We start from the raw sequence: 27,390 nt of genomic DNA, 5'->3' as shown, positions 1-27,390 counted from the left end.
TCCTCAACATCATCATCATCCAGCACTTCTGCCACTACATCAGCATCTTCATCGATTGCCATCTGCAATTCGGGTCCAAGTTCGTGCAGTTCGACCACCAGCTGTGACGTGACTACGCTAGCCAACTGTTCACCACACAATTCCACGTTGACATTGTCGTCTACAGGCAGTGGCGGCAGCGTCAACTCGACACCATCTTCACCCACAGATATGGTCAGCTGCAATGCTGCAGATGCGGATTATGTGCCTGCTTTTCTCAAGTCTGCGCCCGTCACGTTACCCATCATTATGCCGAACGGCAACAGCAGCTTGGCATCGATGCCACCGCATTATCAAGCTTCTTATGGCATGAATGGTGGTGGCATGTGTGCTGCTGGTAGTACGCCTGTGAACTCGGCGTCGACTACACCGAAACATATACGTTACCCCAAGCCACGTTTGAGTTTGAGCCGCTTCATCAATCACTCGATGCCATCGGTGCATGGACGACCGAATTTGAGTGTGGCGTGCGGCGCAGCGGCGGGTGTGGGATCTGGCGAAGCGGCGGGGACAAATCCGCCTAAGCGCATTTCAACGCATCAGCGGAATTTAAGTTTGGATTTTAGGTGAGTGAGAGAGAAATGTTTTTTAATATGGAAATATTATTTATTGAAGTTAAAGTATCTGCAAACAGCTTTTATTACTGCGGTCTTTTTGCATGTTTTGATTCGACATCTAATGACGCCCACAGCTTTTAAGACTTTACACATAAATATATATGTATATAAGAAAAATTAGCTTACATAATTTAAATGTCACCAAGAATTGAAAAGATTTCCGTTTGTGGTTTCGACATTTTTAATTGTTTTACCGTTTTCTAAGTAGAGAAGCCAACGCTGCAAGCTTTAAAACCGCAAATATTTCCAATTTTCCCTTCCCATTTATTTTTGTTGAAAATTGATTAGTATTCGAAGGTTATAACGTAACAATTTTAACCACAAAAATTTAAATATTTGTGTAGGTTGTGGTGAATCGCTGTGTTACATCACTACTTACAAGATGGAAATAGCATTTCAATTAGAATTCCATTTCTTCTCAGCAGGAGTTTATTGTTTCTGTTCTAAAAAAAAAAATGGATGAGAGAAGAGTGTGTATTTTAATTTAAATATGCGATTCAAATTGGTTGTATTGAAAGCTGTAGAGCCGAAAGCTAAGTTAGCACAGCTTGAAAGTTCTGACCAGTATCTATACTAAACAAACAAATACACCATTTCTATTGAGGCTTAAGCTCGCTTATAAGATTCTGATAAATGCCATCAATTTGCTTCTTGAATAAATTAATTCATACACCAGTTGAGATTGCATAACTTTATTGATTTACGAATGAATTGATATGAAAATAGCTTATTACTTTAGTGTCTAAAGCTGCCTACTTCTAGGCGCAGTTCTTCATCTAACTAACAGGTAGCGCTTAATGAGATAGGGTTAGAGACGCATCCAGGTAGACAGATATATAGATACATATATATTTCTTGAGTATTGCACTGCACCTTGGTTCTATTGTGCCCCCTTGCTTTTTACAATGCCCCGTTCCGTGCTCAATGCCCAAGAAATTGAATAGGTTGTTTAAGATCATCGAGTGTACTATGTGTGTTTTGCTTCCTGGCTTAACGACCCGAGGTATTCCTCCCATCTTCACGGCACTGCAGTGCATTTTAGGGGTAGGTGTTTAGAATTTCAGTTGCATTGCCTCAACATCATCATCATCCTCTAGCACTTCTGCCACTACATCAGCATCAGCATCAGCATCTTCATCGATTGCCATCTGCAATTCGGGTCCAAGTTCGTGCAGTTCGACCACCAGCTGTGACGTGACTACGCTAGCCAACTGTTCACCACACAATTCCACGTTGACATTGTCGTCTACAGGCAGTGGCGGCAGCGTCAATTCGACACCATCTTCACCCACAGATATGGTCAGCTGCAATGCTGCAGATGCGGATTATGTGCCTGCTTTTCTCAAGTCTGCGCCCGTCACGTTGCCCATCATTATGCCGAACGGCAACAGCAGCTTGGCATCGATGCCACCGCATTATCAAGCTTCTTATGGCATGAATGGTGGTGGCATGTGTGCTGCTGGTAGTACGCCTGTGAACTCGGCGTCGACTACACCGAAGCATATACGTTACCCCAAGCCACGTTTGAGTTTGAGCCGCTTTATCAATCACTCGATGCCATCGGTGCATGGACGACCGAATTTGAGTGTGGCGTGCGGCGCAGCGGCGGGTGTGGGATCTGGCGAAGCGGCGGGGACAAATCCGCCTAAGCGCATTTCAACGCATCAGCGGAATTTAAGTTTGGATTTTAGGTGAGTGAGAGAAAAATGAGCTTTTTTGTTTTATTAAATTTTCGTATTCTTTTTAATATGGAAATGTTATTGCTATCTTTTTGCATATTTTGATTCGACATCTAATGACGCCCACAGCTTTTAAGACTTTATTTTTCACTCAAACTTCACACATAAATATGTATATATAAACAAAAATTAGCTTACGTCATTTAAATGTCACCAAGAATTAAACAGTTTTCCGTTTGTGGTTTCGACATTTTTAATATGTTTTACCGTTTTCTAATAGAGAAGCCAACGCTGCAAGCTTTAAAACCGCAAATATTTCCAATTTTCCCTTCCCATTTATTTTTGTTGAAAATTGATTAGTATTCGAAGGTTATAACGTAACAATTTTAACCACAAAAATTTAAATATTTGTTAGGTTGTGGTGAATCGCTGTGTTACATCACTACATACAAGATGGAAATAGCATTTCAATTAGAATTCCATTTCTTCTCAGCAGGAGTTTATTGTTTCTGTTCTAAAAAAAAAAATGGAAGGCAGAAGAGTGTGGTATTTTAATTTAAATATCGATTCAAATTGGTTGTATTGAAAGCTGTAGGCCGAAAGCTAAGTTAGCACAGCTTGAAAGTTCTGCAGAATACTAAAAACTACCCTTTCTATTGAAGCTTAGCTCGCTTATAAGATTCTGATAAATGCCATCAATTTGCTTCTTGAATAAATTAATTCATACACCAGTTGGAGATTGCATAACTTTATTGATTCTACGAATGAATTGATATGAAAATAGCTTATTACTTTAGTGTCTAAAGCTGCCTACTTCTAGGCGCAGTTCTTCATCTAACTAACAGGTAGCGCTTAATGAGATAGGGTTAGAGACGCATCCAGGTAGACAGATATATAGATACATATATATTTCTTGAGTATTGCACTGCCACCTTGGTTCTATTGTGCCCCCTTGCTTTTTACAATGCCCCGTTCCATGCTCAATGCCGCAAGAAATTGAATAGGTTGTTTAAGAACATCGAGTGTACTATGTGTGTTTTGCTTCCTGGCTTAACGACCCGAGGTATTCCTCCCATCTTCACGGCACTGCAGTGCATTTTAGGGGTAGGTGTTTAGAAGTTTCAGTTGCATTGCCACAAAAACGGCATAAATTTTTGTGCAATATCACGAGTTCGTGCAGTTGATTTCTTTATCGACAATGTTCTTTTGTGAAACTTGTTGCGCTGCCCAGATAGTTGATTCCGGTGCTGTTCTATACATTTCTCACATCTCTCCTAAGCTCTTTTCAGATGGCGCGTGGTCCAGCAGCTTTCGTCTGAAGCATATATTCGTCTTCGTTTCCTTCTATGTCTATTAAATTTTAATTTAGTGGCCTTAGTGCGGCCCGACGGGCACTTAATATATATGATGATGCTTAAGTTAAAATACTTTCGCTGAAGAATGATCATCAGACTTATGGAAACTTGGGATCTTAGATATGAATCCAAAGATGCCTATTCCAATGCCTTCGGCTATTTTTACGCCGCCTGTGTACCAAATTTCTGGGTGTTTCTTGATGTTTGTATGGTCCCACCTAGTCTTTTTCGCTAGTTCAAATTCCAAGTTCATCTCAAACCTAATAATTCTGCTGATGCCCTCTCACCGGAACTGTGTAGACAGTAGTTGAGCGCCGACAGTTTTATCTGCAATCATCTCTGGTAACGTTTTTAAGAGATCCGTTGGCTGCTTACACATTGCGCCCGCAATGCATACACAAACAAGGCTTTGCAGATTTATGGGTGAACGCCGCACAGACAGTAAGTCGTCGCTCGAGGCTCAGGTCACCACTTCATAAATTATCATAGGCTTAATAAACAGTGTGTAAGTGCGTTAGGGTGGTCCTTAAAAATATCAACATCTAAATTTTGTATGGTGTGCCTCTTTATTTTGTTTTACGTACAAAATAAATGCATCTACGCGAATTGCAAAATTTCAAACTGATTTCCAGGGGTCGCTGACAGGGTTTGAAAAAATTTTAATTGAAAAACAAAACCGCAAAAATTCGATAAAATGTTGACTTGAAATCTGATAAATTTGACAGTATTATTGAAACATACTCACATACAATGTAAGTTCATAAACTCGCTGAGTTATAGCTGATGAATCTGAAAACTTCATCGGTTTTTCACGATATAAACCAAAAATCATTTCTTTCAAACCCTATTATTTTTTTTTAAATTTTGAAATTTGTGCGGATGTCTAATTAAGTCAAAAGCCAATCTGACTCTGGCTCGCGAGAAGATACTACTTCATGCAATGCTTCATTCTGTCGAGGTTGATCTAAACTTGCATATCGTCATCTCCAAGCTGTGACCGAATGAATTCGGACATTGTGAGAAGAGTACTTTGTACACGTTTTTGGTTTCATTTCATTAAACTCACACAAAAAAGTTAAATATAAACAGATAGGCACAAATAATGCTCATTCAATGTTAGCCATGGGTTGAGGTCAATTCTACGGCGAGCAAACCCTAATCGAACATATAAAACTAATCAATTAGCTTACAAAGTAAATTCTGCTGACATTTCTCAAACTAAAACAGAAAACTTTGCTGAAGTGTACCTGAAAGAGCATAACACACAAATAAATAAACGCAAATAAATGCTATTTGTGTATGGATGCATATTAGGGTGGTCCGAAAAAAAGTAAGGTCGGAATTTGAATGCTCTCATCCACTCGGGATTGCTTTTTACCGAAAAATTATACCCGTTTTTTTATTTTGAAATAAAAAAAATATTTAAAGGTCGCTCAAAGCGCTCAAAGCGCTCAAACTTTTCAATGTATTTTAATGGGAGGAAAAACAATTTTTCTTAAAATGGTATAGAATTCTTGAAAATCAATATTTTTCTAATATAATCCCCAGTTTTATTCAGCAGACTTCCGATAATAATTTTCAATTGCTCATTTAAATATTTTTTTAAATTAACTATTTTTTATAGATCCCCAAAAACACAAAAAAGTGCAATGGTGGTCGTTAGTATTAAAAAAAATGGTAAAATAAACAATTGGGTACTATCATTGGAAGTCTCCAGAAGTGAAACATCCGATCGAAAAATATTGATTCTCAAGAATTCTCTACCGTTTGTACGAAAAATTTTTTATTTCCCATACAAAATACACGGAAAAATTTGAGCGTGTTGAGCGACATCAAACTTTGAACTATAAAGGACCAAAAAGCCGCCGGCAGTGTGGAATATAACTCTGCTGGTAGTAAATATGTAGATAACTTTTCTTTGTGGTTTTGGTAGTAGGAATATGCAAAACATTTGTTTGTATGTACATACACAAAAGCGCCCTTGGGTTGGGGGTGTTGGCCTACGCAATTAACGAATTGACTGTAAAACCGAAGTATCGCCCAACAAAAGCCAATTCATTAAACAAATTCAGTAGTGCCTTTTATACACATAAAATAAGACTAACAAATAGCAAACAAAGTCAAAGGAAAAGAGAATAAAGGAGCACCGGCAAATGTGAAGACTACAATCATAGGCATCAAAAAAAGAGTAAATGAGCGCGTTGTTGGTGTATACACGTAGATACCGTTGTATACTATAGAGCTGAATCCGAGTGCAAGGCAAAACTTCAATGTTGAAAAAGGCAAAATTACACAAAATGCGAAAGGCAATGATGCTTAGGATTTAGATTATGAGACTTAGATAGAGAGAGAGAGAGAGAGTTGTAGAAATGGAGTTTGAGAGATTGACTTTGAGATATGAACGTGCTAATGCCATTAAAATGCTCATCAGTTTTGATTAAAATTAATGATTTGACTAAATATGCAAAACCAAAATAAGCGATATAAAGCAAAACTTTAGTTCAAAGGATGTCACAGCATGACAAGTACTTGCGCGGAGTGTCACTTTCCAGTTTAGAGTCTGCAATTAATTCCTTGGTTAACAAAACTGAATTCAATCCAGGTGTGGGTCGCTTTATTGGTAGTAGCGTTACGTTTGTCGGAAGTTTTTTTTTCGGTAATGGACTTCCGGTTAAGAGAATGGACTTCCGGCCTGTTAAACTCACTTCCGGTCGAAAGCGGCCGAATGATACGAGCTTCCCCGACTTGGTAATTCATTCCTCCGTTTTAAACATCCAGGGCGAGGTAAAGTTCGAACATCATTTAAAGGTTGAAAAAGGCACTTTCGAGAAAAAAATTTCAAACAAAAGTCCTGTATTTCTATCCACAAATTCGGAATCTGTAATAAAAAACATGTATGCCTTATTTGAAAGGATGTACTTCCGGTCTGTTGAACCCATTTCCGAAAATCGGTAGAACGGCCAAAAAAATAGAGCATCTCCGACTGCGTAGCTCATATTGTGGCGTTCTCTAGTGAAAAACATTTTCCTCCATTTTAGATGGGGTGGACAGGTGGTCTAGGACAAACGGTATATGCCCCTTCTGGACAGCTCTTTCGTTGTGGATTTGTCGGAAACCCACACGAGTAACATGTTAATTGGATCGGCTGTTGGGCGCTACAACATATGTCTGACTATCTATAACATATTTACATATTTTGCAAAAATTTACAGTCCCCCTCAATGGGGGTCTGTTTGAAAAATTATACCATAGTTAGGGCATCCAGTTTCTCAAGGACACCTGGATATTTCGCCCCACAGTACAATGATAGCGACGTCGCATTGAAAGAAAGGAATTTTAACCTGGTGATCTTTGTTCTCTTGGTAAACAGGAAAAGTGCTGTTCTGCTCGAGTTAACGTTAAACGCGCTTTCGAGGCCCATGAGTGTAACCAGAACAACACTCACCTCAAGATTTCGCTCACTGTAGAGGGAGAGGGACTATGTCAAGTCTTTCTATATTCCTTTACTTCTGTTGACTATTGTCCTCCCGTCGCGTTCGTTCAACTTCTCGGACAATATTTTTGCCACAAACAGCAATACATATATTGAACTCCTTTTGTCTTCCGCCTAAAATAAAAGTACATCGGAGTTCCCGTAACTGGGTATAAGAAAGTCATTACTCGAGTCTAATATGTTAGGCGGGTAGGAGTTTATTTCCAGTAGACTGATGATATCTTCTAATTTAAGGTATGATTTATTAATTAATTGATTTATTATTTAATGAAGTGAGTCCAAATATTTTGTCCACATCATTGGACAATCGTCGAATCAACCGGATTCGGGAAAAAAGTACGGGGTATTCTCCCAGCGATTTTTTTCTGAGGAAATTTTTCATTCATAAAATTATGTTCGTGTTTTGGTAAACGAGGACCAGGCCAGAACTTAAATTTTCCTCGAGTCACAGGTTAAAGTGAAACGCCGCTTTTTAAGTCAATTTTAAAACTTATCTGCCCTTTATACAAATATTTCGTACTGAAAAAATGTTTTTGAAGAGCAGATGAATTTACGTAACCAGTAGATGGACACATCTTTGAGGAACTTGATTAAAATTTTTAGAGTACAGCTTCTTCAAATATCTAGACAGTCTGGACAAGGTCGAAGTCTCTGGTCGGGATGATGTTAAGTCCGTGCGGCAGTGGAATGCGAGGGTGTTCGTGGGCACGGCACTACAATTAGCCAATGCGGTATTCAAGCTGTTGCCTTAATTGAACCTTGAACATTGTTTAAGATAATATCAAAATGCCGTAGAGTCTGCTGATCTGGCGATTGTACAAAGTTGGTGGAAGTAATTTTAATAACGCCTTGACACTTGATGGTTCAACGATTCAACATTTTTTTCTAAACCAATTCCATATATTCTCTGGTGTTTTCTAAGATCAAGAATTTTTTTTTTGAATTACATATTTCTTTCTGAGCCTCGTTTGGCGTTTACTAAGTATATGTTCTGTAGCTGATCCTGATTTCCTTGTCCATACTCAAACTGTGAGTTCAGTTCTTTTAATTGTAAAGCTGAACTTGGAAGGGTTCTGACTGGAAAGTTTCCGGTTTTTGTAGTCACTACTAAACCCATTTCCATCCGCATCGAACTTGCTTGTATTTTTACTTAAGTAGTTACACCCCATTTTACTGCCTTTCTTTATGCTCCATTTGTGGCTTCGTACCAGACCTACCGCATCTTCTGTGTTTTATCTTCGCATATGCTCTAATAACAAACGTGTGATGCAATGAAAGCCTAAGCAATGCTTAATTGTATTCAGTGGTGTGCCACGCTTTAGAGCACCCACCGGCATATAATTAAGAACATAGTAACTGAATAGATTCAACCGAAACACTACCACTGCGGTGAATTGTAGATAAGTGCACGTGCAAGTTGAGTGTCCTGTCCACAATGAAGCGCATAAATATCTGTTGCCTCGTTGTCCCTAATTTTATGTATGTATGTATATACTCGTACATACATATGTACGTACAGCCGTACAGCCAGCCTCACTTGGTAATATCGAATCGTAAATTAATGTCGTTGCCTATCGGTTTATGTTAGAAATTGGTTTGTTTGTTTATGCGTTTAGCGAAAGGATACATTTACGTAATTGCATATGCCGCCCCACAGGTTTCACAGAATTGCACTGCTGATGCCATACACATCCTAGATTGTGTGCGTGTGTAGATTGTGTAATGGAAATTGAATGGTAACTTCAATAAATTTCTACAACTGGCAATGCAGTCACAAAACCCATTCGTATTTTAGCCGTTTTCAATTTGGCTTAGTGAGATTTGAAAGCTTTCATTTGGTTGACTACATAAATGTGAATAGGTATGTACGTACGTTAAAGTATGACAGTTGACACATTTTTTAAGGTTTCAGTTTCTCTTCTATTAAAAATAAAATATGCGTAAGTGATCAGTTAGAAAATCGTATAATTTCGTACAGGAACTTTCCAAATTGCAGTTCACGCCAATATTTTCCCTTTCACAACCAAATGCTTCTGAAAACTCAGAGAGTCTTCTAGCCCGCACAATTGGACATTGCGGCATCTAAGCTGCAACCGCGATTAAAGCTTAAAGATGAAACATTTGATCAGTTTGACTATTTGTCTTTTATTTATTTAATATTTATTATTTATTATTATTTTTCTTATAAAAGTCCAGTCGATATACAACAAGCACCATATAAATTCGCGTTTCTAACTTTGTACAAAAAAATTATAAAAATTCTGCAAAGTTTCACCAAAATTTCAGAATCAGAATCTTTAGAAAAAAATTTGGTATGCAGTCTTTTAGCCCATTAAATTGTAGTGCAAGTTTGATATTTGAGATTTTTTTTTGGTTGAAGGTATTTTGCATTTTTTTCATGCAGGGTGTTCGACAATTTTCTTTTACACTACCAGCCAAAAGTATTTGCTCAGAGAAGTGTTTAAAAACTGGCAAACATTTTTTTTTTTTAATTTTTTTGGCGGAAGTTGTTTGTAAAAATATGAATAATACTACATCATAAAACATGAAAATACAATTTCCAAACTTTGAGTAAAACTCAGAGAAATTCAATAACTTTTCATGCAAAATTTCTACTTTTTGATTAGATTTTTTTGAGTATGCAGTTTTTTAGCTCATTAAATTTTAGTATAATAAAGTGCAAGTTTGACTTGAGGTTGATCAAAACTGGTGAAAAACTGTATGTAAATTAGAAGGGTCCAAAAATATATGCTGGGTAAAAAAATTTAAAATATTAAGCTCTCACCCCCTAGGGTCGGAAAACTCTGTTTCTCTTGAGGAGCCTTCCAATAATAATACCCAATTGTATACTTTACCGTTTTTAATTACTAACTATTTTTGTGGGTCCCCTAAAAAATGTTTTTTCAGAAGTGGTTTACAGCTGAGTAAATAAAATTATTAGGGCCTAAGGTAAACTGAGACATATTTTCCCTAATCTCCAAAGACGATTTTCCTTGGCCCGTATCTCTGTCTCTCTCTTCGGTTATCTCTCCCTCCTTCGCGTATTTGTGTCGCCTTAGTGATGACTGAAGGTAGAAAGGTGTCGAAGCCGTCTGCCCTTTTTCTACTCGGGTTACTGCGCCCAATTGTAACGTGGCCAAGAATTTTTTGGGCGCTAGGATCAGGCTCATTGAAAATGGTTTTGTAAGGCGAATGCCAGTGGGGATCCCAAGGGCTTGAAGTTGGCAAGCGAGCTTTGTTTTAAAAACTTTTGTGCCAGAATAAACAACAACTTTCAACTACTGTCTTTCGATTGGCTTAAAAAGACGAGGGCTGCTTAAATAGCTTCTTAGTTGTAATTTGTCAACTTCAATTTTAGCTAAACTGGCTATATATAAGAAAAAGATGAATAATCCAGAAGTTTTATTTATTTCTCCAAAGTGAGGTCATTATTACAAATCAAAAAATTGTGTTTTCCTTACTTCCGAAAAGCATCGCAGACCAAATATTTAATGAAATCACAATTGCCTTCATTTCTTTGCCATTACTAAAACAATGCCCACCCAAGTTGTCGGAAGTACTGAGTCATGCCAAAGTAAGCTTTCGTCCACTCAATTAAATTGTACCTACAGAAATATTTCGTGCATTATTTTATTTCTTTTCTTGTTTGTGTTTTCACAAATATGTATGTATGTACATTTACTTTCATTTCACCCGAAGGGCAAATATTTCATTAAATAAGTTTATTCTATTATATGCGCGCGTCAAGGTGCGTCCAAGTAAGTAATTGACAAGCTACACATAGCCAAAATAATGAAAACGAAAATGTGGCAGTAAACTCTTGAAAAGTGCAAAATACCAAAAAAAAAAAAAAGAAAAAACAATTTTGTACATTTTCATGCTAACTCTACAACTGGGGTACCGGATTTTGGGCGTAACAATTTCAAAATCGTGTTGCTGGGTAAGGACATACATACATATGTACTCTTTGTGGTTGCAAAGTTTTACAGACCGCCGCCACGCCGCAGCAAAGTGAGGAGGGTGGGGCGGGCGGGGAGCTTACCTCCAGCGTCAGCACAGCACAGGTGTGTTTGTTCGCATGCCTCACATTTTGATGTCTACCTTTGTCGTTTGGCGCCAGTATTACAAGCTGTAGTAAGCTTTAAAAATATGCTTGGCGCCTACTGCCTGCCACAAGCAACACGCAATGGTCGTACGGTACGGTACGTACAGTCGTCACTCAGTCAGTGCATGACACACCCCAAAAAGGAAGTAGCCATTTAACTAGCTGCACTCATGCTTATGTACATACATATGTATATACATATTTATGTACATTTGCAAAGAGGGTCGGTAAGTCGCCAACCGACATGCAGGCGACACAACAATTGCGCTTTCGTGTATTTCAATCACTTTTCTTTACACTCACATATGTATGGATGTTCTTTACGGAACCTTGGTTTTGTTGTCGAATAGCAAATGAACAATATTTTTAAATGTATTTTAGCTAATGAATTTGATGTTGAAGTTGCAACCTCGCTGTTGGTTGGTTGGTAAATGACTGCATTTCCGTATTGCTGACGAGCTTCTTTCAAGGCAACGTTTTGGGAAAGTCCTAATTGCCTTTGGCCGGCTGGCAAAGTAATTGCAATATAGGAATTAGGAAAGTCCCTTGATTTAAAATATTAACAAAAAAGATGTTATCGAAGTATCAATAAATGGCTTATACTTCAATAAAAAGTTCGCTTCATTTCTGTACTGAGTCTTTAAAGACCAACTTTTTATTAATATCTTGGAAAAGTCAAAATAAATAGCTCAATGTAACTGTAGACATCTCTAACAGTTACTATCTAACGGCACTTTCTTTCCTACCAAAAAATGTTGCCTTCTCAGTGCCCTCTTCGCACAAATACTAAGGAGATGGCAATAAAAAGGTAAAATTTTTTTTGCAGAAAAGAAAACGCCATAAGGCATGTTCGCTCTAGGGAAACATTATCCCTCCTTAGTCTGTAAGCAAACAAGAGTTCTAGCCTTCACAGTTAAACTTAATACTTGTTGGGACTTAAAGAGAAAGAATTCAACACAAAGATAAATATTTTTTTTTCTCTCTTTTGAATCGACATTGAAAGAGATTAAAAAAAATATATATTCTAAACACATTCATAGTCGTGCCAGCAGGTTCTCAATTGAAAAGGACAGAAATTCGAGTTGGCATACCCATGTCCATTGTAGTTAAAAGTCAAAATTCTATTTCTCAACATACTTTTAGGAGTGATTGACATGGATTTGGACAAACTTTTTTTTGTAGATTCCAGTTCGCGATTACACTGGATCACAAATTTTAATTTGGTTACTCATACGAGTAACACGCTTTACTGCTCGTATTTCATACAAAAAAAATCTTTGCGGATTTTCATTTGACCACTCATTATATCGTATTTCTCCATCGATTTCTTCATCAGTAACTTGATTTTTTGTAACCGACTTCCAAAAAAGGAGGAGGTTATCAGTTCGTCGGAATATTTTTTTTTTTTTTTTTTTTTTTTTTTTTTTTTTNTTGGACCACGTCAACCGATTTCGATAATCGCATCGCATCGCATAAAAGCATCGGAAAGGTAATGTCTCAGAGGTGGTCCCATACTAATCTGGTTAAGATCCGATCAGTGGATCATAAGATATATACATATATACTTTTTTTTATATGAGAGTTGAAGTCGGTCTTTTTTGCTAAAAATTACCTGTTTTGTAACAGAACATGCTTTAGTACAAATGCAAAAATTTGGCACAGAACCTGTTATTTTTTAAATCTTTCTTCTGTTAAAGTTTGGTTTTTTTATTTTTTCATTAAAAAATTAAAAAAGCTGGAATGATTAATTAATTTGTCAGTAACTGTAAGCCCTATCCTAAATATATATGGTTTATGGAGAATTTCATTGGCTTTCATTTGCCGTCATTTAAATTAAGATTTTTAAATTGGTTAATGCCATAAAAATACTTTAAATTAACAAAAGTAAATTTAAAATTTTTAAATTTTTTCAATGACTAGAAACTAGAGAATATTTTTAGAATCGAATTTTTCTTGGCTTTTCCACGGCTTGGCGTATATCGCTATAAACAAGTATTTTAATAAAAATATTAGTACTGCTCGAAATTAGTTACATACGTCAATGCTGATATTGGGCTCACAGACCATGCGCGAACAAATAAATTGCGATTACTAGATACCGCTCTTCTAACCGCACACGTTTGTTCGAAATATTAGTTTTAATCTGAAAATTGTGTATTGGTCTGAGAGACCAACAACAGTACTTAAGGGTTAAGGGAATCGCCAATACCTTTAGCTTTCGTTAAAATTATTTTATTCCATATTTCCATAGGATGAGAAAATTATTTCTTGATTAGTTATTGCATTTTCGTTCGCTTCATAGAACTGCATACATACGCAATTTGCAAACAAGAAGCAACACAGATTGATGACGCCATGGATTGCGTGACTTTCATACCGCTGATTGCATGCCTTGATCCTCACACCTATGCATTCTATGATTCCAAGTGCATACGTTACTACTTTTAATATTTTTTGCTTGCTCTTTTAGTATGTAGTAGTAAATAATTTACTTCCCACCTCCGCCATAAGTGCTTTGTCGACGCCTGTCAGAATTACGATTTTCGCCACACTCCATGCGGCCATAATTCGTACGTCGAATTTCATTACCACGTAATCGCTGTTTTTAAGGTTTAGTGATTTTTTTTTTTTTTTTTTAAATTCCCATTTGCAGAGTGAAAATAGAGTTGCTGATTTTTTTATTTGATATTCACAGTTTCCACCCTACAACGGACCAACGTTCAACGTGCAACGTGCATTTGCAATTCAATTTGCATACGCGTCGAGCGTCGTGTTGGATGGCACACGGCCACACCGCCAAGTTTAATGCACACATGAGGAGTGTAAGTTATGGCGGCTAATGGCGTTTGGGTTGTTTATTGATACGTTTTTTTTATTGCTATTTGTTGTTTAGTAAACTATCCAATGTCGACGCGTCGCCTAGGACACTTTTACGAGTTTGAGTAGAATTTTGTCATCCTGCCAGACAACTAAATTAATTCTCTAGACGGAAGAATTCATTTGCTATGATTGCGTTGTCCTTTTAAGTCATTTACGATGTTTCAGAAAGAACTCTCCATTATTAGTTTAAAATCTGAAGCGGAGTTTATTGAAATATCCAAAAAAGGTTGGGTAAGATTGTTTTAATACAAAAAAGTAAAAAATTAAATTTCTCGACAAAAAAAAGAATACGCGTTCTACCCTTTATTAGGTCAAAACCTAGTAGACGAACTACTCTAACTTTTGATATTATGTTATAATATTTGCATAGTTTCCCTCCATTTAGCTTTTTTTTTACTTTTCACTTAATTAATTTTCCTTGAATTTTTTGTCATTGAAAAATTATACATTCTACTTTTTTGCAATATTTTCCCCAACCATTCATATTCCACTTCACTTTCACTTCATTAATAATTTTCCATATAGTCTCCGCCTGCCAACGTCATGGGTTTATATCTGAACTGTCAGTCCAACAGTGAATTCAGTAAAATAAATAAAAAATCTTATCTTACTGCATTCCTATTCGCTGCGCTTTTCTTACCTCCACTAGAGGCAACAGCAGCAAAAAATTCGATCCATTTTCATTGTCCTTCACACAAAAATCTGTCAATGTTGTTGTTTGACTTTATCTTTTCCCTTTCATCGTAAAATTGTTGCATTTAGTATGTACAGTGGTGAGCGAATTAAGCTTTTCTAACCGTCAAAGCCTACAAACAAAACAAAATAAAAAATCACTGACCCACTTGTCTGACACTTTGTTGGGCGGTTACATGGTCATTGAATTGACAGTCGGAGACTAACCGACGGCGATATATTTGCATATGTATGCATGTATGTGTATATGTACCCTGTAGGAAACCGGAAGTAGTGCCGAAATATTCAATTCAACTTCTTCCCTATAACGGACTGGCAAATTTAACATAGGACTGACGTAATTGGGAGGTGTCGATTCATTCCTTTCTGCATTCAAATATTCAATAGTCACCTTGGAAAATACTTAGAACATTCAAATGCTTGAAATTTTCCAGAACTGGTTTAAGTTGGACAATTTTTGTTACAATACAGATTTTTGAATTCTTGCATTCTAATAGGACTTTTTAGGGAACTAGTGAACTACCCATACATAGGTTACTATATCGCCTTTTAGGCACTAGTACTCGATTTTCTGCAGGGAATGAATAGATTTATTGACGATTTTTTATTTATATTTTCAATACCTTTTTTTTTTATAAACATATAGTTCATTCTACAGCAAAAACCAGCAGAATAATTTTTTTCAATTTCATATAGAGTTCGGGAAAAAATTCAAGAAATACACAAGAACCTCAATAAAAAAAAATTATCAAAAATCAACGTTAATTTTTATATTATTACATATATTAATGGGCTACAAAACTGCGCACCCAAAATTTTTCTAAGACAAAATTTTGATATTTCTTGAATTTTCTATAAGAAATGGAAAAAATTGATCCCGCTGTTTTTTTTTGCTGTTGAGCTAACTATATTTTTATAAAAAAAATAAGAAAATTTGGTATGGCAAATTTAAATAAATAAACGTCAAGGTATTCTTATTTTCGACGCTGACTGTAGGTTTATATGTAATACATTTGAGTTCACTAGGGTGCATCACTCCACAAAAAGAAGTACATATTATGTTTCCATCGGAAATATCAAATTTATTATATTTTAAGAATTCCGTCAAAAAAATTGCGGAAAAGTATTAAGATTTACATCAGATGATAGAGAGTTCAAGCTTAAAGGTCTGCATAAAAATATTTAAAAATTGTATCAACATAATCAAAATAATAAGATTTTTGGAGGTATTTTCAAATCGATTAATCTTACGTAAAACTTAATATATTTTTCCGAAATATTTTTGCGAAAGTGTTAAAATGTAATAAATTTTATGATTCTGCATTTTTTATTATTATTTTTTTTTTTTGGTGATGCACTCTAATGTATACACACATGTAGGAATACGCGTTGCCCCTACTGCTTCTGTAGCTGTCAGTTGACTACTTCCATTGCAATTTGACTGTTAAATCACTGGCGGTAGCATGCGAAACGCCCATATTTTTTCCAATATCAATAAAAAGCAATTCAAAGCGCACAAAATATGTACATACAAAATATTGTACAATCACTGCAAAATTTATTAACTCCTTTTATTGGCAAAGTTTATCGTTTTGCAATTACAATTCGTTTTCCAAGCTCACTAGCACGTACGTACACATGTCTACGGATTTTGTCTCTGTTGGGGATTTTTCACACATCACGAACTTTATAAATTTTTTAATGACGTAAATTTTGTCTGTGATTGCTAGTTTTATGTTTATACACATACAAAGTAATAGATATTTATTTTGGAATGTCATTTAAACTATTTAAATGCAGTGGAGAATAAAGATATTTTTACTGATAACATTTTCAAGTTAATTTAGTGAAAACCAAAAAGGAATATTTTTTAAATTAGTTTTTTGCAACTACAAAAGGAATCAATATGTGGATGTGGGGTAGTGAAAGCTTGTCTGCAGAGCGGAATGAGTCTAGAATTTAGTGGATTCAAGTTTGATTAACCCAGAATTTAGTCAGAGCTAACCAATAATTCAGTTACAGATGAGAGAAACATTTTATGCCAACTACGGCTAACAAGACGAAACCAACTCAAGGTTATTTGCCTTGATTTTATAGAGCAGACCTGATCTATGTATCAAGGTGCTACGTGTATTTACTGGACCTCAAGAGGCCCGCCCGTTAAAAGCATGGCAAATGTCAGTAATCTATTAAAAAAAAAGTCATATGCAAACACGAACGATCACGTTCGGCAACCGTCTTTACGTGTATGTGCAAAGCTCTTCGGTGCATTTGCTCAATTGAGCTTTCTCTATATGATGCCCGAAAGCTCGCTTTTTATTGGCCTTTATCTACACGGTTTATAAGTGCAGTCTTCGCGTGGCATTCATCGGGTAAATATCGTTTGTCTTGCATTTTTAATGGTTTTATGGTCTTCGTTTTTTTATTAATCGTTTTTTTTTTTACTATTCGAAAGGTCGGAAATAAGTCATGAAGTGTAGGAAAGCCCTGGATATAATTCTAAATAGGCGTCAACGCTTTTTTAGGCTTCTGACAGCTCGGCAGCGGCTCACTGAGGACAGACTGACTAGCCGCATTTTTTGCAAGAGAAAATATCGAGGATGACTAAGAAGATCCGTTCAGAGGTGACGATGATGTTGATGAAATATAATTTTTTAAGGCCTCCCAACACCTCATCCTCTTAAGAAACCACTGTTATAATGACACAAATGCTCAAATCTTAAGCATCATACTTCACCCAGTAGTATCTTTCGACGGGACACCTAACTGGACGATAATCCGAAGAATAGCTAGCCTCCCAAGTAGTCGCCTATCCTAGGGTTAAACTTGTCAAATGGATTACGTAAATTCGTTCCAAAATGACTCATATTCAAAAGAGTTCGACCTTGCTGTAAAAAACGCCAGAGCAATAACGTCCACCCTGTTTTCCGAGAAAATGACTAGACAGTGGTGTAAACTACTAGTAGCCGGAAGCCTACAGTGATAGCAAATATGTACTTCTGCCTGATGAATTGATCTGCTTAATCTCAGAGATTCTGAAAAAAAACCTTCCCTCCAACTACACGTTTTGAAGTCATCAGTGTATAGATGATGCAGCCAGGCGAAGGTCTGAAACTCCCCCTTCCAGTTAGCCCTCGACGGTAGAAGTACCACGAAGGGTCTGTGGAATTGAATATATGTTACCCCAGTCATTATTTGGCCAATCAAGACAGTGCGATTTTCAATCGAACCTCATTCTGTTATTTTCCTAAAGTTTTTCTCGCCCTGTTTTTTGTTAGCGTTTTAGTAAAAAATGTGCATAAACTTTGTAGTTTTGTAATTTTTCTATTAACTTCGGCGAGGCCATTGTGGTTATTGACTTCGCGACTGATGACATTGAATATGTCAAAGGCATCGAATTAGTCCGTCTGATTGTTTCCTCAAGGCATATTTTCTGTATGCGCGTCGATAATCAATTTATGTGTGTACATATTGTTTGCACATTGTTCGCCTTGAATTCTGAAATTTTTGATTTTCTGTATAAATTTTGTATTCAATTTATCGATGTGCTTTTTGGAGAAAATTTCCTGAAATAAATTGTATACTCACTCTTTAATTTATTGCATTGTATGTATTTTAGCATTTGTATATTTCTTAATATTTTTTTCGGAATTATGTCGACAATAAACAAGCAGCCTCCTTTATTTTACATGAATTTGTTTTGAAATACGGCAATAAATTGAGCAAATTTCAGCAAAAGTGCAAATTTTTTATTAAATTTGATTACTTTACTTCACAATTCTTGTATATTTTCCATAAGTGCATTAGATTTACTCCTGTTACTATAAACATATGTATGTATATCAATAAAAAATTTGTCTGAAATAAACTCCTGCATAGCAGCAAATTTCATTAAAAAAAAATTATGAATGCATATTGCGCATAAATCGATTTGACTTTGTTCCGAACTATGATAAAAAATTTAAAATGAATAAATTTTTGATATGTGACAATAATTTATTGATATTTAAATTGTATGTATGTATGTACATATACATACATGTGCATGCATATCTGCATAAAAAATCGTAATTCCATTTCACACTGTCAATGCTCTCATCGTAAAAAAGATATGGTAATACGTACTCGTATGAATGCTGGAGAAAAGCTTTCCCACATTCGTTTCCTCACTTTGGTAAATTTAGCATTTTATTTACTGCGGGTAAAAACCTGATGAAGGAAGATAAATTCAAATTGTTGACACTTTGGGACTTTATGATTTTTTTTTTTTTTGTACTTGAGCATATACAGTATTGGCCAATACAATGGCACCCCCATTTCAATGTGATGTTGTTTGCCTTTCCTGTGTATTTATTTATTTTTAGGCATTTTCAATTAAAATACAGTTCATTCACTAAATAAAACTCATAAAAACTAAAGTTTAAAACATTTTAAAATACTACAAAAAAATGCAACAAATTTTCAGCCAAATTTAAAATTTTTTTCTCAGAGGTGCTAGAATTCTTTGGAGTACACAGTTTTATAGCCCATTCCATTTTAGTCTTATACTGCGGAAGTTTCAAGTGGCTAAAGATTGCCGTTGATTTTTTTAGAATTTTATTATGTCCAATACTATACAAAAATGTCCATATCGATGATCTCTGAAATAAAGGCACAAATAAAAATTAAAAAAAAAAAGACAGAAAAACACGCTTAAATACTACTTTTAAGTGTCTCATGACCCGCATTTTCAAATTTTGCTACTTATTTTAGTAATCGTTTTTCTTTTTTGGTAAGGATTACAGACATGAGACACTTAACAGTCGTAAGTAGTTTTTTTTTTTTTAATTTTGAATTATGTCGTTATTGCAGAGGTACAAATCTCTGTTTTTTTTTCATTGCCTAAAATTGTCATTTTGCAAATAAATGTCTATCTGTGAACATTTACTCATACATAGTCGTATGGAGTTTATTAATTTCACTTGACTTGCCAATGTATACACAAAAATTTAGTATCAATACTTACACAATGCGCTTTTATATATCTACTTACATATACAAACAAATATGTATTTTTATATACGAGTAAATATTTATGTGCTTATTTTAGAAGTATGAAACACATTTTTAAATTTTTTCACACACTGGTCATCGATGAGACACTTACTCTTTCTTATATGTATGTACATGCGGAAAGGCTTAGGACGGTAAATAGGTGTGATGAAAAAATGTTATTTCTTGAAGCTAAATATTTTATTACATGTTTTTGATCGTAGATCACCAAAAGGCTAGTTTGAGACTTAAAACAAAGGATACTGAAAAGGGCACTATAGGTGTTTTGTTCAGTTTTTGTGACAAAAAGTTTTTTTTCGTTCAAAAAAAATAAAAAATTCCTTCTTGGTATTACTTTAAGTAATTTAATTACGTTGCCGAAAGCTTTCGCTGGAAAATCGTCACTTTACCTTAAAAAAAAAAAATCGTCATTTCGTCCAGAAAATCGCCAAATTTTTTTTTTATGTATTTTTCAACAAAATAAAAAATACAAAGGAATTACATACAATTCTTAAAATTGCATACCTTTAACTTAAATTTATTTGAACAAATTGAGTAAAAGGTCTGAAATTATTTATGCATACGGCCCAATAAATATGGCCACACATTACAAAACCAAATGGAACACACATTTCATATGGGTTAATAAAAGTGGATTTGCAATTGTTAACGGCAATTTAAAATTACAATTTAAAACAGGACAGCTTTCAAATAGTTGAACTCCACTGGTTTGAAATTTATGAAGACTTTAATCCAGTTTTGAAGTTGGCGTCTTCACACCGAGCCTTGGTACTCGGTATTCGGTAATTTTTCCCTATGTATTTTGTTTGTGTAAATTATTTTATTATCGGTCTACCGTTTACCGAATTATCGTGAAGGAAGCTTGAACTGCAATCAGCCGAAAGGCATAACGCATATGAGTAAGTAAGATTACTTAAATTTTCTGTTACAATTTATTTTTTTTTTAGCAAAAAGCTATGAATCCAGTGCTGATAAATATAGTTTACCAAAACATTATTTCGTATTCGTAAAATTATATGTTTTAATGTAAACATCACTTGAATAAATCATTTAGATTTACGTGGCGTTTTTTAGCCTTTTTTGAGAAAAATAAAGTATTTAGGTTATTGTTTAGATTTTCGGTGATTTTAAATTTGCTATCCCAAAATAATTGATGGCAGATAAAACACCTTCTTTTATAAAAATACAGCACATTATCAACTAACAACAAAACTAAAATCCAAATTTCATACTTTGTAGAAAAATTACAAAAATTTTGCAACGACAACTACTTGTTAAGAATTGTAGGAAAAATTCTAAGTATGCAGTTTTATACCTCATTCAATTCTAGCTCAAGAAAGTGCAAATTTCAAGTGTTTAGGGATTCGCGTTGATTTTTGATAATTTCTTTTTTGCGGAACGTGTTATTATTTATTTTCTGCCATACAAAAGAAATTGTCGAGCATACTTTATATGGAAGAAAATGCACATCATCGGCAGCCAAAAAAAAAAAAAATTTACGTAATTTTCTGGCGTCTCGAAATTCGCACTTTAACCTACTAAAATTTATTGGGCTATAAAACTGCATGCCTAAAACTCTAAATAAAAAGTTTAAAATTTTTGGGTGTGATTGTTAAGATTTGTTGAGTTTTTATAATTTTTGCCCGAAGTTCGAAATGTGCATTTATGTATGTGGCGCTGATTATGTAATGTGCTATACTTATTACAAGTAAATAAGTAAAAAATAAATATGTAGTAAGAACTTAAGCAACAAGTCGTATAAATAAAAATATATTACAGCGTTGGCGACTTTAATTTCCACACGAAATTTCTCTTTTCTTCAATGCCAAATCATGCAGATGATGCAGCCAAATGAATGGCAATCATTTCATTGCGAAAATCAACGCATAACATTTATATATAGAAGTGTATAAAATATTCATACAATTCACCAGCAGCGATCAAATGTAAATGTTTTCCTTTATCATGTTTAACAACTGGCAAAAATTGCTTCCTTTTATCGACTGAAAAACAATTTAATATTAATTGACATTTTATTGCTGCTGTTATCCGCCAACGAATTTACATATTTGCCCACCGCGCGTCAAACCGTCAAACAATCGGCAAAATCTGCCGTCGTTGCCATCAGCAGTGGCAAAAAAAAGAACAAAACAAAAACAAAACAGATCTAACAAATTTTCTCCCTCATTTGATTACATTTGTTTATCCTTGTTGACGGCACGCTCGCCTGCCGCGTATATACATTCTTGTACTTATATCCTTCAAAGCTAAATGGCACTTAGCTCAAAGCTTTTATATTTATTCATATTGCTTGTGTTCGTTTTCCTCGCGCATTTCCCCCTGTCAGTTTTGGTTTTACGCACAGAAATGTTTATGTTGACGTACATAGGTATGTATTGTCTATTTACTGTTGCCATAGCAACATAAAATTTAATGCAAATACATACACTAACAACAACAGTTGTACAACAAAATCAACTTGTAATGCTTTGAACCTTGCAAAGGCGTCATTATGCTATTACTTAGATTACTTAGCCACGCGTTCATTATTCTCCATTATCCCACTTTAGTACTTGTTGACTTCGCTGTTTCCACATATTTTCATTCAATACGCCTTTGAATTGTCATTTCTCGCATCAACTTTACGCCTTTCCACGGGTTTTTTTTTCTAACTTTCTGTAGCGCACTGCTTTCTCTCGCGTCAAAAAAAGGGTGCGTGTGAAATTCCCGGGTAATTGCTTAAATAAATTCCTTTAGCGTACATACCTAAAACCCACAGTCAAGCCAAGTTTTTGCCCGCTTTCCCACCCTCACGTAATGGTGGCCACACCCAAGGATACATAAATACATACATTTCTCAGTTTTCTTCGTAAAAGACAGATACACACGTGGATATTCTCTACGCTCTTACATATAGTACAGTGGAGGTCGCAAACATTTGGACCAATCAATTTTTGTTGGATATATATACCTGGTTTTTCAAGTTGCTTTCGAAAACATTACTTAGCCAATAGAGTTTTAAAAACTGAATACATATATGATTGTCGAGTCCACAGTCTTCAGTTCAGGCCACACATAGTTTATAGCCAAAATAGACAGAGATCTGGGTCATTATTTAATTTTGAAAGACTTCATTCATAACCTTCTCTTTTACTGCGGTTTTAAAGCAGAAATAGAGCCAAAAACTCCATCATCCACTCGAGGAGTTCTAGTTTCTGTGCTGCTTCGGGCGCCTACAAACTCTAGGCTTGGGTTCTGGAACTTACTTTGTTTTTAAGATTGAAAAACATCTAGGATTAGGAAGCTTTTGCTTTGACGAGGCAATCACTCGATCGGATCGATCCCTTGATAAGCTTGTAGTTGCAGGCCACCTCATCAGTTTCACCTACGACAAGCTTTGTGGAAGAACTGTCGCGACCCATCCCGGGAAGGGTGAGTAAGAGTCCGAAGTGTTGTATCTCATCGCTACTCTGGATTATGGGCGAAAACGACATTTTGGTGTAGCTGAAGTAGAAGAGCTACATGGTTATTTTAGTTAAGAGAAGGTTCCGAAGGCCCCTAGAAGACAGACCTAATTCACTAAGAAGTATAAGTCAGTCCATGCTACTCAATTGGGGCCTTCGACATTCTGATTGAGTAAAGTAGTTGGCGCCAGAGAGAAAAATCTTTGCCGCCTCAATTGGAAACATTGCATCCCTCCGGTTGCTCCCACTTTGATGCGCAATTTCATGCTTAATGTAGCCCCTCTTGGTATCGCAGTTTTTTTGAGGTCCCTGCAGTCAGGCTTAGGACTCCGGGTGCTTACCTGACTCAGGCTCTGGACACTCTTTGTATTCTTAAAAGATCCGACTTCGCCCTAACACAGCGTGGCTAGACTAAGCTTTTTCTAGGCTAAAATGAACTTGCATATTTTTGTTTCGAGGGAAGGGGCCGAGAAGAGAGGTAAGTATCCACTCGGATTGCCCAGAGGCAATCGGTTCTTGAGTTAGCTTACGGTGTGCTGCATAGATACTTGTCCTCTCTTTCAGCTGCTTCTGATTTATTCGTAGTTACGCTTATATGAAGTCCAGTCCATAGTGTTTTCAAGGAAGGGAGGGTGGGAGTACCTTTGGTTTCGTGTGGAATACTTTTAGACAAAGATGCCTCAAGTTAAGCCCGCGTCGGACGAAATCCATGACATGTGCAACCGTAATATTCTTCTGGAGCCTCTGCCATAGTTGTTTGAAGGATGATTGAAGTGGAAACTTTCGAGGAGGCAATACAAAGTATAATACTTTCGTAGAGGGATAAATAAGGCTACAATAAATATAATCTCAGTCGAGCAGTTTTGTATGTCTTGGGGTAAAATCAAGGCAGCGACTGACCTGAGAGCCAACCTCCTCTGCGTAAAGCTGAGTATTGCTGAGAAACATCATTACACTCGAAGGAGACCCAAAAAGGTAAATTTAAAATATTCAAAATTACTTTGCTTCAAAAAGACCAACTCTTGATGCCCTTCTGACGGAACTCAGCAAGCTAGAGGAGATTGTATTCTAGCAGCATAAAAACTCCTGGTAATCCATGCGATTTCTACCATGTTTTAAGTCTTAAAGTTCGCCGACGAACTTAATAGGGAAAGTTCATCGTCTGTACTTGTGGGACCGGAACCGGTTTTTGGACTCACGTTGGTTCTCCTCGAGCCTCACAATCGAAACGTGGGTAAACTCAGAAAGCAGTAAGTACTGAAGAGAGGTAGAGGGCCTTAGAAAGGCTAGACTTTTTGGTTACCCTTTTGTTAGGAAGGATATAAATCTCTTGGCAACTGGTGTAGTTTTTTGGTCTCGGGACTAACAGATGGACGGTTGTACTGCCACATAGGAAAAAGTAGACAACAATTACCAAGGTAGCTGTGTTAGATTTTGATAACTGCCATGAATTTTATAGCCACTACTGTATTATAGTACATAGATATACCGTGTGTATACTACCGTGAAACCCCATAATACATGAGTATGCACATACAAAATCATGTTTAATCTTGCTCAATGTGCGCTTTCTTTAGCCATTTTGCGGCGGCAGTTACGACGGTTCATGTACATAGTGCAGCTTTAACTACAACTCAGTGCTGGCTGCTCATCTCATCTTGTCGCCCATTGAATAAAATGACTCGGCAATGTGGCATGCGGCATTCCACAAATGTCACCATGTACCGTAGTGTGGTAGGTAAACTAACTGAAATTAGCGAAAAAATATGTTCTCGTCCTCGGTTTCATCCCTCTCTTACCACACTTGGCTGCATTCTTAAAATGGTTTGCCGCCAAAAACTTTATACTTTGTTCGTTTTTTTTTGCTTTCTTTCTGTTATTTCTACACTTATTGCTCTTAACGAAAATGTACACCTCCACTTGGCGCGTCCTTTCTCTCAGTGATTTGTGAGCTTCGTTAAATTTCATTTTGCTGACTGCGCGTTTGGCTGGCTGATTTAGCGGCAGCTCGTTTGCTTCGCTTTTTCTCGATTCAATTTTGGCTGGCTTGAATATTTGGCCCGACGAAGTATGTACATATTTATATCAGCGGCCTCACAAGTCTCCTTCGTTGGTGTTTTCAAAGGGAAATATACATACATTTTCGTCGTGTTTTTTTTGTGCTGATTGCAATTTCATTACCACCTTGTTTTTTCTATTTCTTGCTAGCCCTTGCTCATATCCTTATAATGACTTGTATATTTTGTCTCGTTTGGGATTCAGCTTTGAAAAATTAGTCAATAAACCATGTATGTACATATGTTGCCGCCTAATGAAACACTTATTATTTTCTAATTGAGGTCTTTTCCACCTATGTACCACCCATTTTTTAAAAGTACGTAAGCGCGTATGTAAGTGCGCGGTATTAAGAAACGATTAGCTTGTTTTTGTCCTAAAAATTCCATTAAATAGCTCTTAAAACTTTTGTCCTCCCCACTTTGTATGGGGTCCTCCTTGAATTTGCTTCACAGTAGTTGGTTGTAGAATACCTTTTGAGCGTAGCATTTGGCTACGAGATACATCCGCTCATTACCGCATGACCCTTTTTCCGTGGTACCCAGCATAAAATGGCTGCGTTTTTAACTCGACTCCTCTGTAGTGAAGCGATCAATGATTAGTTTCCTCAGCCTGTGTTCTCGCTGAATTGCAACACTGAGCATTGTCAAACCTTTACTACTGGCTCCAAAACTGGCATTGGATCAGGATCAGGTATCTATATCAAAGGTATTAGAGCTAAACTTCACTTCCCTATTAGGACCTTCTACTACTACCGAACGAGTTCGGCAATGCAGGTCTCGGCCATCGAAATCAACGCCAGAAACTGAGCTTAGCAAAGACCCCGGGAAACGTCGAAGAGTTACAGGTGGGAAATCTCAGATGGTATTTGCTTTCATTGCAGACAACTTGTGGGATTGCTGACTGGTAGCTACTCGTGGCACAATAGGCCTGAGAGAGTCAATTTACCACAAGGGTTCCATTCCTCGCCTCATACCCAGGGGCATTGGATTCAATGCTAACGGCTATGACGCTTCGAGCAAGTTGGCCATTGAATTATTTTATTTCCGCATTGATTTATTTGTCGAATCGCAGCCGCCCTCTCTACTATGGCAACGAGCTGAGGTCATTGAATAGCTTCTTGAATAGCCTCACAAAAAATTGATCGAGCTTTTTCCGTTTGTAACCTTAGTTGCTATTTTATGGCCGGTCTTGCTACGAGATCGGAATTGAGCATTTCCACATTAGCGACTGACCCGATATGGCCCCCGGTGGGTCAGCGCCACCTTTTTTCATCGAGGAGGCATTGGACGGAAAGTAGTGAGCATAGCGACAACTTTCTTTCTCGTTCATCGTTCTCCAGTGGGTTTGGATTTCACTGCATCTACAAAAGGCCTCAGGTTTTCGAAGGTGTCGTCTCCGTGGACCTGCGCCTCTTGCTAGATGATGTTTGCGGACCATACCAGATGATTTCTTATGCCTGAGTTCGCCGTAATGTTTCGATTCCTTCTCCGCCTCTTCTGGGCTAAGGACAACTGACTTCCGCCAACACTGGTGGGCGCTTGACAGCGTGGTACTTCCCGACGAATACCCCCTGCAAGGGAGTGTGCCACTTCCAACTCTGAAGAATAATGTCCTGGTTCTTCTCTAGGATGTGCATCTGGTTGTTGACGTAGGGCATTTTAGCACGGTTTGGGGCATCCAGAATCCGTGCGCATGCTGCAAGTGCATGTGGATTTCCCCAGTTGTGAGAACCACCTGGAATATTGTAATCTTTTTGTGGTGCAATTTCGGTAAACGCAGTCTTCGTCATTTTATCGATATTTTAACTAACGTATTTCATTTTGTCGCCATCGTTGACAAATTCGTAATAAGATTTTTTTTATGAATATATGTAGTTTTCGTTATTTACATACAGTGACTCAACCAAATGCCCCCGACACGATGTCAAAATCGTGCTTGGCGATTTTAATGCCAAG

General features: G+C 36.6%; 1 protein-coding gene across 3 annotated transcripts in view; it reads left to right on the top strand.

Annotated features, from left to right (window-relative positions):
- The window catches only part of fwd (phosphatidylinositol 4-kinase beta fwd), a 95,517-nt gene that overhangs the window by 1,382 nt on the left and 66,745 nt on the right, over positions 1–27,390 (top strand). For 2 of the 3 annotated variants that reach the window (XM_017614301.1, XM_017614303.1), the window contains exon 2: positions 1,727–2,347. In XM_017614301.1, the coding sequence (XP_017469790.1) occupies positions 1,727–2,347 (621 nt within the window). Of the gene's footprint in view, positions 39–1,726; positions 2,348–27,390 lie in introns of all 3 variants that reach the window. The other variant, XM_017614302.1, reaches the window with a different exon arrangement.

Source organism: Rhagoletis zephyria, unplaced genomic scaffold (genome assembly GCF_001687245.7).
Source record: "Rhagoletis zephyria isolate East Lansing unplaced genomic scaffold, Rhagoletis_zephyria_1.1 Rzeph_scaffold_00808, whole genome shotgun sequence".
NCBI classification, from domain to species: Eukaryota; Metazoa; Arthropoda; class Insecta; order Diptera; family Tephritidae; genus Rhagoletis; species Rhagoletis zephyria.
The sequence above is the reverse complement of the archived record's forward strand: the minus strand, read 5'-3'. Positions and strand labels throughout refer to the sequence as shown.